Source organism: Garra rufa, chromosome 25 (assembly GCF_049309525.1).
Source record: "Garra rufa chromosome 25, GarRuf1.0, whole genome shotgun sequence".
NCBI classification, from domain to species: Eukaryota; Metazoa; Chordata; class Actinopteri; order Cypriniformes; family Cyprinidae; genus Garra; species Garra rufa.
Window position 1 is genome coordinate 5,698,783 of NC_133385.1, and position 19,687 is coordinate 5,718,469.

General features: G+C 34.5%; 1 protein-coding gene across 1 annotated transcript in view; it reads left to right on the plus strand.

Moving 5' to 3' along the window:
- The first annotated feature begins 1,458 nt into the window (after positions 1–1,458).
- The window catches only part of fbln1 (fibulin 1), a 32,352-nt gene continuing 14,123 nt past the window's right edge, over positions 1,459–19,687 (plus strand). The window contains exons 1-3 of the mRNA XM_073831293.1: positions 1,459–1,487; positions 1,601–1,800; positions 3,815–3,952. Of these exons, the coding sequence (XP_073687394.1) occupies positions 1,459–1,487; positions 1,601–1,800; positions 3,815–3,952 (367 nt within the window). The remainder of the gene's footprint in view (positions 1,488–1,600; positions 1,801–3,814; positions 3,953–19,687) is intronic.

Sequence of the window (19,687 nt, forward strand, 5' to 3'; positions counted from 1 at the left end):
GACAGACAGACAGACAGACAGACAGACAGACAGATAGACAGGCAGACAGACAGACAGACAGACAGACAGATAGACAGGCAGACAGACAGACATACAGACAGACAGACAGACAGACAGACAGACAGACAGACAGACAGACAGACAGACAGACAGACAGACAGACAGACAGACAGGCAGACAGACAGACAGACAGACAGACAGACATATAGACAGACAGACAGACATATTTTTTTATTTAGACAAAATATTATTAAATCTTAATTTTTTAAATTATTTAAATTTTTGATATTTTGAATGAATACATTAATTAAAAACTAATTTCCTTTATTTAAATTAAGCTAAATATTCTAACATTATAAATTACACTTTTTTATTAATATTATTAAAATTGTATATTTCTTGTCTAAATAAATAAACAATTTTAGTGTTTTATTTTTGACAAAATATGTAACCGTAAATGTTGCGTTTTATTTAATAGTTAAAATACTATGGAATTGATATTTAATTTTGTATTAAATTATTAAAGCATTTCTTTTTATGTTTTGTTTTATTTTTAATTATTTTTAAAAGAATTATCTAAAACTAATTAGTGTTTTATTTTTAGTCAAAGCATTCAATTTTGATATTTCAAAAAGTGGCATTAAAACGATTAAGCTTACTAAATTATGTCTGGATTTATTTTTTATTTACACAAAATATTATGAAAATATATTATTTGCAATTGCTTAAAATGTTACAAGCAAATTTAGACACATTTTAATATATAGTATAAAAAATATGATTCAGTGTCTTCTATAATGCTTTAAGTGAGCATTTCATGAGAGTCATCTAAATATATATCCAATATTGACCAATACCAAAAAATGTAATTAAGAAACGCAATGAGATTTAACAAGATTTGACAATTGAATCTCTTACATAGGAGAAGCAATTGGATATTAGAGAGATCTGTGTTTGATTAGCCAAACGTGGCTTTAAATAAAGTCAGAGTTGTCTTGTCAGGACATTGAGGATTTAAAGCTCCCTCGTTCCATAAATTCCACAGAGATTTTGGGATACCGAACCGGGAATGCTCAGCTAAACCAAACATTTTTTGGGAAAAAGTTTTACATCAATGTCACAACTTCGAAAAGCATCAAAAAACCATGAGTGGCTAACAGGAAACTTGACCACCAATTCTCTTGTGGTGTGATTCTTGGCCTCGCGTCGTCTTCTGTTCTGATTTTTACCCCCCGAAAACCTGATTGTTTGTGTTATGAGCTCCATATTAAGAACAGCCAGTGTATTTGTGCAAATAATATTTATACAGTAAAGGTTTCACCCGCCCGCTGGGTGCTCGGTTCTGCGGTGGGTTCTGCTGGAAAGCGTCCGGTCGTTGGAGAGCTTGGACTGTGAAGGAAGATTATTTTACCCAGTCATCACCAGAGATCACGGCCTGTTTGCTCGACTCGTCTCACAATGGGCCCTACTGTGTTTGGAGCGCTTTGGCATTTTAGCGTGTCGTCATTGAGAACGGTGCCGACAGGGGGAAACCGAATCCCGCATCATTAGCATGTATATTCCTCTGGCAGAGCCCAGAAGAAGCTGACATATAGCTCAGGACAAAGGTCAGTGGCTTGGTTCTGGTTCAGACGCTTGTGTTGTCTTCCTCCAGCAGGCCGAGGGTGGACCGTGCCGACATCATCCGCTGTGTGAAATCCTGCCAGCCCAACGACATCTCCTGCGTGCTCAACCCCATCCTCTCTGTCTCGCACACCGCCATCTCGCTTCCCACCTTCAGAGAATTCAACAAACCGGAAGGTAAGGCTATCATCTCCAGTTCTATCGGTGACTTTTCAATGTAAACGTAAATATATGATGCGAATGTGGTGCTTTTGTTATTATTAAAACGACATGCTTTGCACATGACAACGGTTGGCAGTAATTGAATGTGTAATAGCTCAAGCTCAAACTATAAAGCCCAAATCATACTTGACACAAGTGAATGCAAAAGCTTCACAAGCTCTGCGTTCTGAGATGTGTCAGACTACAAATTATACAGTAACTGCAAGTACCATGGTGGAATCTATAATAGATAGATGGATAGATAGATGGATGGAGCAACATATAGTTGGATAGAATGATAAAACGACAGGAGAGATAGAATGATAAATAGAGCAACTGAACGATAGAATGATAGATAGGTAGATAGATAGATAGGAGACTGTAGATGATAGAACGATGACATTAAAGGATAGAAAGAAAGATAGATAGATAGATAGATAGATAGATAGATAGATAGATAGATAGATAGATAGATAGAATGATAGAACGATAGAACGATAGATAGATAGAACGATAGATAGATAGATAGATAGATAGATAGATAGATAGATAGATAGAACGATAGATAGATAGAACGATAGATAGAACGATAGAACGATAGATAGAACAATAGAACGATAGATAGATAGATAGATAGATAGATAGATAGATAGATAGATAGATAGATAGATAGAACGATAGATAGATAGAACGATAGATAGATAGATAGATAGATAGATAGATAGATAAAACGACAGGAGAGATAGAATGATAAATAGAGCAACTGAACGATAGAACGATAGATAGATAGATAGATAGATATACAGAATGATAAATAGAGCAACTGAACGATAGAACGATAGATAGATAGATAGATAGATATACAGAATGATAAATAGAGCAACTGAACGATAGATAGATAGAACGATAGATAGATAGATAGATAGATAGAGATAGATAGATAGATAGATAGAGATAGATAGATAGATAGATAGATAGATAGATAGATAGATAGATATACAGAATGATAAATAGAGCAACTGAACGATAGATAGATAGATAGATAGATAGATAGATAGATAGATAGATAGATAGATAGATAGATAGATAGATATACAGAATGATAAATAGAGCAACTGAACGATAGATAGATAGAACGATAGATAGATAGATAGATAGATAGATAGATAGATAGATAGATAGATAGATAGATAGATAGATAGATAGATAGATAGATAGATAGATAGATAGAGATAGATAGATAGAAATAGATAGATAGATAGATAGATAGATATACAGAATGATAAATAGAGCAACTGAACGATAGAACGATAGAACGATAGAACGATAGATAGATAGATAGATAGATAGATAGATAGATAGATAGATAGATAGATAGATAGATATACAGAATGATAAATAGAGCAACTGAACGATAGATAGATAGAACGATAGATAGAACGATAGATAGATAGATAGATAGATAGATAGATAGATAGATAGATAGATAGAGATAGATAGAGATAGATAGATAGAAATAGATAGATAGATAGATAGATAGATATACAGAATGATAAATAGAGCAACTGAACGATAGAACGATAGAACGATAGAACGATAGATAGATAGATAGATAGATAGATAGATAGATAGATAGATAGATAGATAGATAGATAGATAGATAGATAGATAGATAGATAGATAGATAGATAGATAGATAGATAGATAGATAGATACTCATAGACTGGAAGCAGCAAAAGCAGCTTCTCCGCTTGTGAATATTGCACAACTCTGGTCTCCATGTCGACCAGATCCTGGCGTGTTTGTTTATGTGCTTACAGAGAAGGGTGAAGAAATTCAATAACAAATTGACAACAATAAAACAATAGCAATCAGCGAGCCAAACATCAGGCCTCAATTCCGATGTTTCTTCACTGCGAGCATCTCAGCACAGCAAGACACACCCATCAAAGTGTCATCTAATAAAAATCCACACTCTTTTGATTCCCAGAAATCGTCTTCCTGAGATCCCCGACACCTTCTCACCTTTCTCACATGGACTCCCCGGAGATCGTCTACGACATCCTGGAGGGCAACGTCCAGAACTCGTTCGACATCGTCAAGCGTGTGGATCATGGGATGATCGTGGGTGAGTGTCACTGTGGCATGCGGCTAACAATGCCAGCGGACCGCAGACCGAGCCCAGAGGCATCCCTGTCTGGAAATTACATTCGCATCAAGTGGTTTTCTGACCTAATTTCCCATTACCAAAGATTCTCCTCGTTTTTTTTGTGTTCTTTAAACAAACCAAACGCATATGTGAGTCTTTGCGGGAGCACATTAGCGGGAAGCATGAATCTACACGGAGAGAGGCTTATTCCATGTAACTGGTTCCGACAGCGTGATTCCTATCTCGGTCCTGCTGATGATAGGCCTGCGCGGCCGTTTGAAGACGCTCGTCCATGTGTTGTTCATCCCCGGCCCGTGTTTTTCCTTCGCTATAAGCATGCGGCCTTGTTTCCCACTTTTGTGGCGTGACCGACTTTAATGTGTTCTCTGTTTTTCCAGGACACTTTCAAAAGCTCACAAAGAGGTTTTTTGCCGTCCAGACGGTTATTGTTGGTGCGCTTTCACACAAAGGTTATTGGGAAGGGCAAGCGTTCGCAGTTTATAGAAATGTGGGTGAGACTGATGAGAAACATACTCTTTTGACATCCCTTCAAGCGATATTCAGATCAAATTCATTCATAGATTATATAAGATCGAGTCAAGCGTCTAAAACCTTCTACCAATTCGCCAGCTACCAACTCTGAAACTAATTTAAGTTATTTTAGTCTGTGGCTTGTCGTTTCCAATACAACAAACTCTGAACACTTACAGCGTCAGTATCTTAATTCATAACAGATTTTAATTTATATGTGGTTTATCAATAAACCCATAAATTTAGTATCTGTTATGTAACTTTGGTGCAAAATTTTTTTAGCAAACATTTACAATAATGTTAAATTAATTAACAGTTGCATTAGGTATTATTAGTTAACTAGTGTTGTTTTAGTATTATTTATTTATTATATTAGAGTATTAATATTTTATAAGCTTTATTTTTTTTTACTTTGTTTTATTAATTTTGTAGGTTTTTTATATATTTTTGTTTATATATATTTTTTAAATTCAATTTTATTTTATGTATTTTAGCTTTATTTTAATAACTACAAACCATTAATTGTTTATTAATAAAGAGAGATAAATATGAATAATATTAATAATAATTAAGTTAAAAATAAAACAAAAATACTACAACAATAAAATAACTATTTTCGTTAAAAAATGTTTAATAGCAGAACAATAAACATACTTCTACTATATTTAAAAACCTACATTAACATTAAGTTATAAATATTTTTAAATGCTAAAAATATAGGACAATAATAATAATAATAATAATACATTTGAGTTAAAAATTAAAACAAAAAAAGTAGAAAAATAAAATAAAAAAGAAAAATTAAATTATACTTATTTGTAAACTTATATTTACATTCATATTTCAATTGTTTAATAGTATAGATATAAATATATAGAAATAATTATAATAATAATAAAAACATTTCAGTCTATAAAAACAAAAAAGTGAAACAATAAAACAATGTATACCATATTCATAAACCTCTATTAATGTTAAGTTATAAATATTTATAAATGCTAATAATATACAATACAATAAAAATAAAAAAAACTAAATAAATAGTAGAACAATAAAACAATACTTCTACCAGATTCATATTCATTAGTGTTAAGTTATAAATATTTATGAATGCTAAAAATCGAAAACAATAAAATAATAATAATAATAATAATAATAATAATAAATTTCAAAATAAAAACTAATACTAAAAAATAATTATATTATAATACTATATTCAAAAACCTACATTAATGTTAAGTTATAAATATTTATAAATGCTAAAAATCTAATACAATAGTAATAATAATAATAATAATAAACAAATAAATAGTAGAAGAATAAAATTAACAAATAAAATTAATAATAATAATAATAATAGATTTCAGTTTAAAAATAAAAACAATTATATATTTATTTAGCTTTATTTCAATGACCAAAAACTATTTTAATAATAAATTTCAGTCAAAAAACAAAACAAAAAAAAAAACAGTACAATAAAACAATACTTCTATATAAAAAAAAATACATTAATGTTAACTTATAAATATTTAAAGATAATCTACCTTTTTCTTTAATGCAAAAGTAAGCCTAATTTGCTGAGATTTCCAGTTCATTATCCACTATAGGGAAATAACGAGAAGAACAACAACGTGCAGTAAACAGTAAAACTGTTTGCACTACAAACCAGTGTGTTCATAATTAAGATAATACATTAAAATAATATGGCAATACACAGCAATTTCCAATATCAAGCAGCAAAACAAGCTGTTGAGACCGAAAGCCGGACCCATCAAATGTACAAATGGCTGCACCCACTCTTACATGAAGAAAAAGGTGGATAAAAACTTGATTTGAACAAGTATGTGCAACGGTTTTCCATTTTGGCCGACCACTGTAATGTAAAAACTTTTTAAAAAAGAAAGTGTTTTGTTTGTTCTCATGTAAAAATCTTTACTTAATTTACTCCACGATGGCGCCTGAGCATGAAAGATCCGTGTGACCAAGATGAAACGCATTATAATGAAACCCCGAGGAGTGTAATTGGCCGTCTTTGAGCGCGCAGACGTCATGGGTAGCTTCCCCTCCTAGCCGAGAGAATAGACTTCCTAAATCACCATAACACAAAAGAGCCACAAACAACTGGCAGCGATGGCGACGGCAGACACTCGCGGTCGTGTGGAATCATGACGTCTGTATGTGTGTTTGTCTGGCCGTTCGAGCCGCTGCCACATCAAAGCCCTTCCTGCGCTCAGTACGAGGAGCAACCTCTTTCCCGACGAACGGTCCCGAGTCGGGGGCCTCATATCGTGACCAGAAGCTCCTTCAAATAAACTCAACGGTGGTCCTAAGGACGGACGGATGTGCTGTGAGTCAGTGCTGGAGAACAGCTGGTGTGGATAAATCACGGATGTACGGAGCGCAGCGGCTCCTCCGTCCCGTTTCCCCTCGGGCTTTGGATTACAATAAAGGAGCTTGATGTGATTTACGAGACATGTCACTGTTAAAACAATATTTGTTGACGCTGTGGTGTGTCTGAGCAACACACAGACCGTTGTACAAATCCATTAACCTCAATTATTGACAGTGTGTCATCGCAATACGTGGCCTATACGTGGCCTGCAGATATGAAATAAGAAACTAGATTGAAAAGTTTGCAGACAAACTTTAAGTTGGCTTGACAAAGCCTAGCCAGAAAGTCAGAGAACATTTTATATGCTTGAAGATTGAAGGTTTTCAGTTTGAAGTAGTTTTAAAGTTTTAGTTTAAATTAGTTTTAAAGGTTAACGTTTGAATGTTATCAAGGCAGTACAGTCCATCAGAAAAACATGTTGCTAGGGTACCTGGGGTGGTTTCTAGGTTGGTTGCTTGGGTACTCAAAGTGGTTGCTAAGGTGTTGCTATGTGGTTGCTAGGGTACCTGGGGTGGTTTCTAGGTTGGTTGCTTGGGTACTCAAAGTGGTTGCTAGGGTGTTGCTATGTGGTTGCTAGGGTACCTGGGGTGGTTTTTTTTAGGTTGGTTGCTTGGGTACTCAAAGTGGTTGCTAGGATACCTGGGGGAGGTTCTAGGTTGGTTGCTTGGGTACTCAAAGTGGTTGCTAGGGTGTTACTATGTGGTTGCTAGGGTACCTGGGGTGGTTTCTAGGTTGGTTGCTTGGGTACTCAAAGTGGTTGCTAGGGTACCTGGGGTGATTTCTAGGCTGGTTGCTTGGGTACTCAAAGTGGTTGCTAGGGTACCTGGGGTGGTTTCTAGGTTGGTTGCTTCGGTACTCAAAGTGGTTGCTAGGGTACCTGGGGTGGTTTCTAGGTTGGTTGATTGGGTACTCAAAGTGGTTGCTAGGGTACCTGGGGTGGTTTCTAGGTTGGTTGCTTAGGTACTCAAAGTGGTTGCTAGGGTGTTGATATGTGGTTGCTAGGGTACCTTGGGTGGTTTCTAGGTTAATTGCTCGGGTACTCAAAGTGGTTGCTAGGGTATTGCTATGTGGTTGAGTGAGGTTGAGGTAGAGTACCTGGGCTGGTTGCATGATTAGCAAGTTACTAACATGTTATTAACATGATTAGCATGTCAGTAGTATGTTTTTAGCATGATTACCATGCTAGCAAGGTACTAGCATGTTAGAATGATTAGTATGTTACTAAGATGTTACCATGTTACTAGCATGTTTTTAACAAGATTAACAAGGTACTAGCATGTTCCTAGTATGATTGGCAAGTTACTAACATAACACATTACCAACGTAACATGATTAGCATGTCAGTAGCATGTTTCTAACATGACTAACATGTTACTAAGATGTTGCTAGCATGATTATCAAGTTACTAGCATGTTGTTAACATGATTAGCATGCTATTAACATGTTTTAGCATGTTTTTAACAAGATTAGCATGTCAGTAACAAGTTTTTAACATTATAAGCATGGTACTACAATGTTACCATGATTAGCAAGGTACTGGCAAGTTGTTAACATGTTTAGCATGTTACTGGCATGTTGCTAGTATGATTAACAAGTTACTAGCATGTTGCCAGCATTCAGTTGCTAAGGTACTCTGGTTGGTTGTTAGGGTGTTGCTATGCGGTTACTAGGGTACTCACAATGGTTGCTAAGGTGTTGCTATGTGGTTGCTAGGGTACCCAGGTTGGTTGATAGGGCAGCTCCTAGAATATCTTGGCTGGTTGCATGATAAGCATGTTACTAGCATGTTTCTAGGATTATTAGATAATAATAATAATAGTAATAATAATAACTATTATTAATTTTTACTGTACAAGGGAAAAAAATTAATTTTTGTAATTTTTTTACTTTAATGCTATAGTACAATTTACATGTTTACTACTATTACTAGCACTAATAAAAATAAAGTGAAAAAACATTTAAAAATAAAAATAATAAAACATCTAAAAATAATAAAATTGATTATTAAATAATAAAATACAGAGATAACAACAGCAACATTTTTACTATTAAAAGTACTTCTAAATAATACAATAAAAAACATTTAAAAATAATAAAATGGAATATTAAAATAATATTCAACAGCAATAATAATAATAATAACTATTATTCATTTTTACTGTACAAGAGAAAATTTAGAATTTTTGTGATTTATTTTTTACTTTAATATTAGAGTAAAAGTAATTTTTTAGTAATATTACTAGTACTACTAAATAATAAAATAAAAACTTTTAAAATAAAAATAATAAAATTGAATATTAAAATAATATATTATACCAACAGCAATACTACGACTACTACTACTACTACTACTACTACTACCACTACTACTAATAATAACTATTATTCATTTTTACTGTACAAGAGAAAAATGTGAATTTTGGCAATTAATTTTTTACTTTAATGCTACGGTAAAATTAACATTTTTACTATTTAAAAGTATTACTAAATAATACAATTAAAAACATTTAAGAATAAAAATAAATTGAAATCTTAAACTAATATAATACAACAACAGCAATAATAATAATAATAATAATAATAACAACAACAACTTATTCATTTTTACTGTACAAGAGAAAAATTAGAATTTTTGTAATTTATTTTTTACTTTAATGTTGAAGTAAAAGTAACATTTTTAGTTATATTACTAGTACTACTAAATAATAAAAATAACAACAGCAATAATAATAACAACATTAATTTTTACTGTAAAAATAAATAATAAAACTGAATAATAAAATACATAATTTTTACTGTACAAGAGAAAAAATTGTAATTTATTTTGCACTTCAATGTTATAGTAAAAGTAACATTTTTAGTACTATTACTAGTACTACTAAATAATAAAATTTAAAAAGAGCCTAAAATTTCTGTTTAGTTGTTGAACGCTTCTCATTTCACATCAGTTTAATTACACTAATGTCAAAACAAAATTAATCTGATGCTGTTTTGTCAAAGCACAAAGCACATCAGAGTTTAGATTTTATTTTATTGCTTGTGGGACATTTAGTCGTACCACAAACAGGTGTAAAATATGCAGAAGAAAGAGAAAATATTAACATAAAAAATGACATTCCCTATTTAGTTACTATAAACAGACAAATCCAAATAAAAGATGCTTTAGAGCTTCTTCAGAAGGCTTGAAACTCCCAGTGCTTGGCATTTGTTCTGGACTCGTAATGGCCATTTCTGTCATCCACACGTTTGTGCAGCAGTCACGAGTGAGTGAAAACACAAGCGTGTCTATGGTGACCATCTAAAAGCATCAGAACAGCAGCAACCGTGTTTGTTTTTAGCGCCGCTCTAGGTAGGTTGACTCAAGGTGGTGCTCATCACTACAAAGTCAACATTTCAAGAAGAGAGAGTCTTTGTCAGGGTTTTTGCAGGTTTTATAAAGGTAAATTGAAGATTTTTGAAAGATAATTAAGGCATAATTGAATAGAATGTCATTATGTTCTCAGAATTTTATGATATAAGCTTGCATCGCGAGCTATAAAGTCTTTTTTCCTTTCAAAATTAGACTTTATAACAATTGTACGTTTTAAAAATTCTGAATAACAAGATATAAACTCGCATTTGCGAGAAAAATCTAAATCCTGCAGTTCTGAGAAAAAAGTAAAAATTGTGAGGAAAAAGTCAGAATAGTGAGATATAAACAATACAAACGCATTTGCGAGAAAAAAGGCAGAATTATGGGTATTTAATCATGCAATTCTGAGAAAGCAGTAAGAAATGCAAGTTTTTATCTTGCAATTATGATTTAAAAAACCTGCAATTGCGAGTTTATATCATGCAATTCTGAGGAAAAAAGTCAAAATGGCAAGATACAAACTTGCAATTGTTAGAAAAAGTCAGAATTGCGAGATACAAACTCCCACTTGCAAGAAAAAAAAAGTCTGAATTCCGAGATGTAAACTTACAATTGTCAGAATTGCAAAATTTCGAGAAAAAGTTAGAATTATGAGATGTAAACTTCTTACAAAAATTGTAAGAAAAAAAATCAGAATTGCGAGATAAAGTCACAACTGCGAGAAAAAAGTCAGAATTGTGAGTTTTTATTTTGCAATTCTAGCTTTCTTGCAATTGTGAGTTTATATCACGCAATTGTGAGAAAAAAAGTCTGAATTACGAGATGTAAACTCACAATTGTGGAAAAAAAAGGTCAGAATTGAAAGATATAAACTTGCAATTGCAAGAAAAAGGTAGAATTATGAGATGTAAACTTGTAATTGTGAGAAAAAAAATCTATTTTTTTACTCTAAAAACTCTTTCTTTTTCCATTTCAGCAATAACATTCTGCCAAAAGTCTTCTTTAAAAATCCTTTTCAGCTTTTCATCCTTTTCAAACAGTTAATTAATTGGTTATACATACTGCATAAATATAATTCAGTACTATAAAATACTCTAAAAACACTTACTAAAAAAAAGCAAAAACCTTTATGCATTAAGTCACTTAAATTTGTTCAATTTCTAGATACTTGTTCAACTTGCATCTCACTCTTGATTTAAGGATGTTTAGATATTTGTATTGGAAAACAAAACACAAATTCTGAGGAAGAGTGTCCACAGGTTGTGGTGTGAGAAGCACAGGGAAACACGATGGTGCCAGGAAGTCCAAAACAAACAGATGGAAGACGAGACGGAGACGAAAGATACTCAGGTGGGCTGGATGGGAACAGTGGAGCAGAGGAGACTCAGGAAGGGCTGGACGGGAGCAGCGGAGACGAAGAAGACTCAGGAGGGCTGGACAGGACCAGCGGAGATGAAAGATACTCAGGAGGGCTGGATGGGACCAGCGGAGACGAAAGAGACTCAGGGGGGCTGGACAGGACCAGCGGAGACGAAAGATACTCAGGAGGGCTGGATGGGACCAGCGGAGACGAAAGAGACTCAGGGGGGCTAGATGGAGCCAGTGGAGACAAAGGAGCCTCAGGGGGGCTGGACGGGACCAGCGGAGACAAAGGAGACTGAGGAAGGGCTGGATGGGACCAGCGGAGACAAAGTAGACTCAGGAGGGCTGGACGGTACCAGCGGAGATGAAAGATACTCAGGAGGGCTGGATGGGACCAGCGGAGACGAAGGAGAGTCAGAAGGGCTGGACGGGACCAGCGGAGACGAAGTAGACTCAGGAGGGCTGGACGGGAGCAGCGGAGATGAAAAGATACTCAGGAGGGCTGAATGGGACCAATGGAGACGAAAGATACTCATGAGGGCTGGACGAAAGATACTAAGGAGCGCTGGACGAAAGATACTGTGGAGGGCTGAATGGGACCAGTGGAGACGAAAGATACTCAGGAGGGCTGGACAAAAGATACTCAGGAGGGCTGGACAGGACCAGCGGAGACGAAGGAGCCTTAGGAGGGCTGGACGAAAGATACTCAGGAGGGCTGGACCGGACCAGCGGAGACGAAAGATACTCAGGAGGGCTGGACAGAACCAGCGGAGACGAAGGAGACTCAGAAGGGCTGGACGGGACCAGCAGAGACGAAGTAGACTCAGGAGGGCTGGACGGGACCAGCGGAGACGAAGGAGCCTTAGGAGGGCTGGACGAAAGATACTCAAGAGGGCTGGACGGGACCAGCGGAGACGAAAGATACTCAGGAGGGCTGGACGGGACCAGCGGAGACGAGGTAGACTCAGGAGGGCTGGACGGGACTAGCGGAGACGAAGTAGACTCAGGAGGGCTGGACGGGACCAGCAGAGACGAAGTAGACTCAGGAGGGCTGGACGGGACCAGCGGAGACGAAGTAGACTCAGGAGGGCTGGATGGGACCAGCGGAGACGAAGTAGACTCAGGAGGGCTGGACGGGACCAGCGGAGACAAAGTAGACTCAGGAGGGCTGGACGGGACCAGCGGAGACGAAAGATACTCAGGAGGGCTGGGTTGGACCAGAAGAGATGAAGGAGACTCAGAAGGACTGGACAGGACCAGCGGAGACGAAGGAGATACTCAGAAGGGCTGGGTTGGACCAGCAGAGACAAAGGAGCCTCAGGAGGGCTGGACAGGACCAGCAGAGACAAAGGAGCCTCAGGAGGGCTGGACAGGACCAGCGGAGACGAAGTAGACTCAGGAGGGCTGGACGGGACCAGCGGAGATGAAAGATACTCAGGAGGGCTGGGTTGGACCAGAAGAGATGAAGGAGACTCAGAAGGGCTGGACAGGACCAGCGGAGATGAAGGAGACTCAGAAGGGCTGGACAGGACCAGCGGAGACGAAGGAGATACTCAGAAGGGCTGGGTTGGACCAGCAGAGACAAAGGAGCCTCAGGAGGGCTGGACAGGACCAGCAGAGACAAAGGAGCCTCAGGAGGGCTGGACAGGACCAGCGGAGACAAAGGAGCCTCAGGAGGGCTGGACAGGACCAGCGGACATGAAGAAGCCTCAGGAGATGAAGGAGAGAGGAAAGGGACAGAGAACTCTGGAGGGAGTGACATGTCCATAATGTCAGCAGCAGCCGGCGGGCTTAAGTGCAGAGCGGCCGGCAGGATTGAGCACTGTGTGGTGGTCAGTGGTTCTGGGCTAAGAATGAGAATGGAGCTTTGGAGGACTTGGGAAAGAACGGGAGGATCTGATGGAGCGAGCTCATTGGAGCAGCAGGTGGAGGACGCTGGCTTGTGGTGAGCTGGAGCATTCGCATGCTCTCGGATTCTCCACATCGACATAGAATTTAGAATTACTTAGATCAAGGACATAATTAATTAAATCTGCTACGGGTTTGCGGCAATCGTCAGGAGTCAACAAACAAAACAAACGATCATCTCTTAGTCCCATCCGAAAGCATGCGTTAATCATCGAATCGCTCCAGCTCTCAGATTTAAAATGCTTTTGGCATTTAAAATTTCCAATGGCCTTTCCTCTTGCTGGATGTTTATCAGGAAATCCTCAGCACAGTTCATTTTGATGGTCCTGTCTTCTGTCACATGTTGTGGTGTGAGAAGCATAGGGAAACACGATGTCCAAAACACATTATTTAATAAATCAACAAGAGAGAAAACAACCTTTAAACACAATATAAGACAGGACAAAGAAACGTTAGAAAGGCAGTGCTATATATATATTAGACAAACGATGACTAATAAGGATAACTAACAAGAACCAGGTGCAGGGATTCATCAATTAACTTAACAAGGAAAGGAATATGACCAAATAAGGAAACAGGAACAAAGACAGAGGTAAAAACAAGCCCATAACCCTGACAAATAGATTCATTTTTTGCAGTGCATGCAACATTTAAAGCCGTGACTATGAATATTAAGACTTCCTGCTGCAATTTTAGGCCTTAATTTGTGGGTGAAGGGCGACTTATAACTTTATAAGACCCGCAGAAAATTCTGACTTATATTCTCACATTTGTGAGTTTAAATCTCACAATTCTGACTTGTTTTCTCACAATTAAGAGTTTATATCTCGCAATTGACTTGTTTTCTCACAACTGAGTTTATATCTCACAATTCTGACTTGTTTTCTCACAATTGAGTTTATATCTCGCAATTGACTTGTTTTCTCACAACTGAGTTTATATCTCACAATTCTGACTTGTTTTCTCACAATTGAGTTTATATCTCGCAATTGACTTGTTTTCTCACAACTGAGTTTATATCTCACAATTCTGACTTGTTTTCTCACAATTGAGTTTATTTCTCGCAATTGACTTGTTTTCTCACAATTGAGTTTATATCTCGCAATTGACTTGTTTTCTCACAATTGAGTTTATTTCTCGCAATTGACTTGTTTTCTCACAATTGAGTTTATTTCTCGCAATTGACTTGTTTTCTCACAATTGAGTTTATTTCTCGCAATTGACTTGTTTTCTCACAATTGAGTTTATATCTCGCAATTGACTTGTTTTCTCACAATTGAGTTTATATCTCGTAATTGACTTGTTTTCTCACAATTGAGTTTATATCTCGTAATTCTGACTTGTTTTCTCACAATTAAGAGTTTATATCTCGCAATTGACTTGTTTTCTCACAATTAAGAGTTTATATCTCACAATTCTGACTTTTTTCCTCGCAATTGAGTTTATTTCTTGTTATTCAGATTTTTTTCTCGCAATTGTGAGTTTGTATCTCGCAAGTCTGACTTAAGAGAATTATTTTTCGCAGTGCATGCAACATTTAAAGCCATGACTATGAATGTTAAGACTTTCTGCTGCAATTTTAGGCCTTAATTTGTGGGTGAAGGGCGACTTATGACTTTATAAGACCCGCAGAAACCCCGCTTTGAGCTGGCCGGTCTGGGAAACACTTACTCGTGTGTAATTTCCACATTTCATTTGTGGCACCCGATGCAAAAATGTGTGTGTGGTCTGAGCGGCTGGGAAAGGAGGTCCAGTCTGTTGCATCAACGCTCTCCTTGTTGACACGAGGATGAATCCCTGGCCCGGGACACCGATGACGTCTGGATAACAGAAATGCAGGCCTGGAATAGCCCAAAACTGCGGTGACTTCCTGGACTACCACGAGCATGGGGAATGTACCGACATCCGCAGGAGCGGACGGTGGGAAATCAAACGCCGTGGCATCTTCTCTTGAGCGGCTCTCAGTTTGGCTTCACCTCGGGCCGGGTAAAAAAAGGCAAGATAAAAAAAAAAAAGTTCCAGTCGGTGGAAACATCTGGTAGGGATATGCACCTGTGGTCAGCGGCCGCTCCAAGTGATGCAATATTTGAGCGCAGGGAAGTTAACGTTGCAAACGGAGGCGACGGCAGAGACATGCTGTCTGTGATCAGGTATGTGACGTTGGCTACTACTACTGTCCTTCACACAGACCGGAGGAATTTTAGCCAAGCGTGTCAGAAATGTAGACGCCGTGGAGGGACGAGGCTTTCACTTTGCATTAGCCGTATAGGCGGGGAATCTAAGTTTGAGTTATTTAGTGAATCGGTTCATTTAAACGAAGCGATTTGACAAAAGATCCATTTGAGTTCCTGCGTGGTAACTTTATTTTTTAGTTCATACTGCTGCTGTTTATCCTGCTATCAAAATTTGACAAAACATTTAGTAAATGCTATAAAAATAATGCATATTTATTGTCTTGTCTATTGTCATTTTTGAGATGACTGGAAAAAATTGGACCAATTTGGTAATTGGTAAATATGCATATATCTACTAATATATCTACCTATATATGTATTAAGTAAATGTTAAGCCACAAAAAAAAAAAAAAAGAAACATAAAATGCAGTGAACTTGTTCATTGTCAATGAACATTTTAGGACATCATTCGATCATTGCATTAGTGCAGACATAAATATAGAAATGCTGTTAGATTAATGAAGAATTTCTATTGATAACCATTCAAAAATAAATATATAAATTAAATAAATAGCTGTTTATTCTGACAAAAAATCTTTCAAGGAATTTTGCATTTTGTTAAAATAATACATATAAAATACTTTTTTTAAATACTGCTTTTTAAAAATCTGAATAAATAGTGTCTAAAATTAAATTAATAATTCATGAATTACTAATTAATATATATATTTTAAATGTATATATTTAAATTAAACTATTAAATACAAGTATATTTAATTAAATGCTGGAATTCAATAGAATAGTATAGCAAAACAATTCTAATACTTTTTATAAAATATATTCATATAAATGTATTTCAAAAAACATTTTTGCATTTACATATAGTTAATTAAATGCAACTATTAAATACAATAATGCAGCAAAAATACATGTTATAAAATAGAAATATTGTCTAAAATATACTTTATTACATCCAAGAATTATTATATTTAATAAAATGCAAAAAATTAATTAAATGCTAGAATAAAATAGAATATTATCGCAAAACTATTTCTACAAATGTATTTTAAAAATCTGAATATATATTGTCTAAAATATATTTAATCACATTTTTGCATTTACATATATTTAAATGCAACTAATTTAATACAATAGTTCAGCAAAAAAAGACATTATACTAATGTATATATATACTGTATACATATGTATTTTAAAAATCAGAATATGTATTGTCTAAAATATACTTAATTACAAGCAAGAATTCATATATTTCATTAAATACAAACATTTCATTAAATTCAATAGAACAGTATAGCAAAACAAGTCTAATACATATTATAAATTATTTTAATATAAATGTGTTTTGAAAATCTAAATATCTAAATATTGTGTAATATATACTTAATTACACACAATATATATTATAAAATAAATGTATTTTGAAAACCAGAATATATAAATAGTCTAAAATATACCTAATTACATGCAAGAATTAAATATATTTAATTAAATGCGAAAAAACAATTCCAATACATATTACATAATATATTTATATAAATGTATTTTGAAAATCTGAATATACAAATATTGCCTAATATATACTTGGTTATATGCAAGAATTAAATGCTAGAATTAAATTGAATAGTATAGCAAAACAAGTCTAACACATGTTATAAAAAACACTAATATAAATGTATTTTTGAAAATCAGAATATATAAATATTAAATATTTAATAACATTTTTGCATTTACATATATTTAATTAGATGCAACTAATAACAACAATAGTGCAGCAAAAATACATATTATAAAATATGTTTATATATATATATATATATATATATATATATATATATATATATATATATATATGTATGTATTTTAGAATATATAAATATTGTCTAAAATATATTTAATTGCATGCAAGAATTAATATATTTAATTAAACGCTAGAATTAAATAGAACTGTATAGCAAAGCAATTCTAAAACATAAAATATATAAATGTATTATAAAATTTTAAATATATAAATAGTCTAAAATATACTTAACTACATGTAAAAAATAAATATATTTAATTATATGCAAAAATTGAATGCTAGAATTAAATAAAATAGTGTAACAAAACAAGTCTATTAAATATTATAAAATATATTCATATAAATGTATTGTACAAGTCTAAATATATAATGTAGTCTAACATACTTAATAAACAAGTCTAAAACATATTACAAAATATATATTTATATAAATGTATTTTGAAAATCTGAATATATAAATATTGTCCAAAAATATACTTAATTATATGCAAGAATGAAATATATTTAAATGCTAGAATTAAATAGATTAGTATAGCAAAACAATTCAAATACATATTATAAAATATATTTATATTAATGTATTTTATAAATTTTAATACATAAATATTCTCTAATATATACTTAATTACATGCTAGAATTATTAGATTTAATTAAATGCAAAATGAATTAAATACAAGAATTAAATAGAATAGTATAGCAAAACAATTCTTTTTAAAAATAGAATATATTTTTCTAAAATATACTTATTTACATGCAAGAATTAAATATATTTAATTAAATGCAAAGATGTAATTAAATGCTATAATGAAACAGAACAGTATAGCAAAGCAATTCTAAAACATAAAATATATAAATATATAAATGTGTTTTAAAAAATCTAAATGTATAAATATTGTCTAAAATATACTTAATTACATGTAAATTATATGCAAAAATTCAATTAAATGCTAGAAATAAATAGAATAGTATAGCAAAACAAGTCTATTACATATTATAAAATATATTAATATAAATGTATTGTACAAATCTAAATATATAAATATTGTCTAAAATATACTTGGTTATATGCAAGAATTAAATATACTTAATTAAATACAAGAATTGAATAGAATAGTATAGCAAAACAATTCTAATACTTATTATAAAATATATTAATATAGTTGTATTTTTAAATCAAAATAAATAAATACTGTCTAAAATATATTTAATTAATTCACTGGAAATAGCTCGACCATTTTTCTTGCCATTTCGAAGCTTTAAAAAACAAAACACGTTTGCTATTTAAAAAATGTACAATGTAGGGCTATGATTCACTCGAATAAAAAAATTAATAAAAAAAAACCAAGCAGAACAAATTTTTGTAAGTCATCTGTAAGTAAGTTCATTCTTAATTTTCCTAAATAAATGCAACTAAGAACGGATTCATATGAAATGCCTGTGAATCATTTATGTGTATGAATCATTCATAATGCCATTCATACATAAAGTCGCATTCAGTTTAGGACGATTAAGAATGAAGTTACAAATGACCCGCACAAATTTGTTCTGCTTGTGTTTCATGAATGATGCCCACTGTTTGGCCCACAAGAAAAGCTTTTCTGACTCATTTTGACCTTTTTAGGGTGCTGCACAGAAAATATGACTGAAGAACTGCCACTTAGCCAGGTTTAGGCCATTCACCAGTGCTATTTTATCCATTCCACGCACCGTAAAGATCGGTTTACGCCTGAGGAAGGGTCTTCGGAGGACGTTTTATCTACTCTGAAAGCACAAAATAACAACAGGACGTTTAGCTGCCACACGCTGAAGCCAAAGGGGAGCGTCTAATGCATCGGCCTCTGGATAACAACATATCAGAGAATGAAACACAATGTGGCACGGCGTTAGCCACACAATGGGCCGGACCAAACCCACGAAGACTCCTTTAGCTGAGGGATTAGCAGTGCAAATGAAAGCGTTTCTCTCGACCGTGGTGGTCTGCAGCCCCCGCAGACACTCTTCACTCACTGACTGCGCAGCCAGAGACCCGCTCATCCATCAGCGCTGATTCATCACGAGCCCTGACGCATCCAAGGGCGGCGACCGCGAAGAGGCGAGAAGACGCTACGCAAGGAGTCATACAAGAGGACGAGACTTCTGATGATTTAAAGTCAGAATTTAACCACATTCATAATC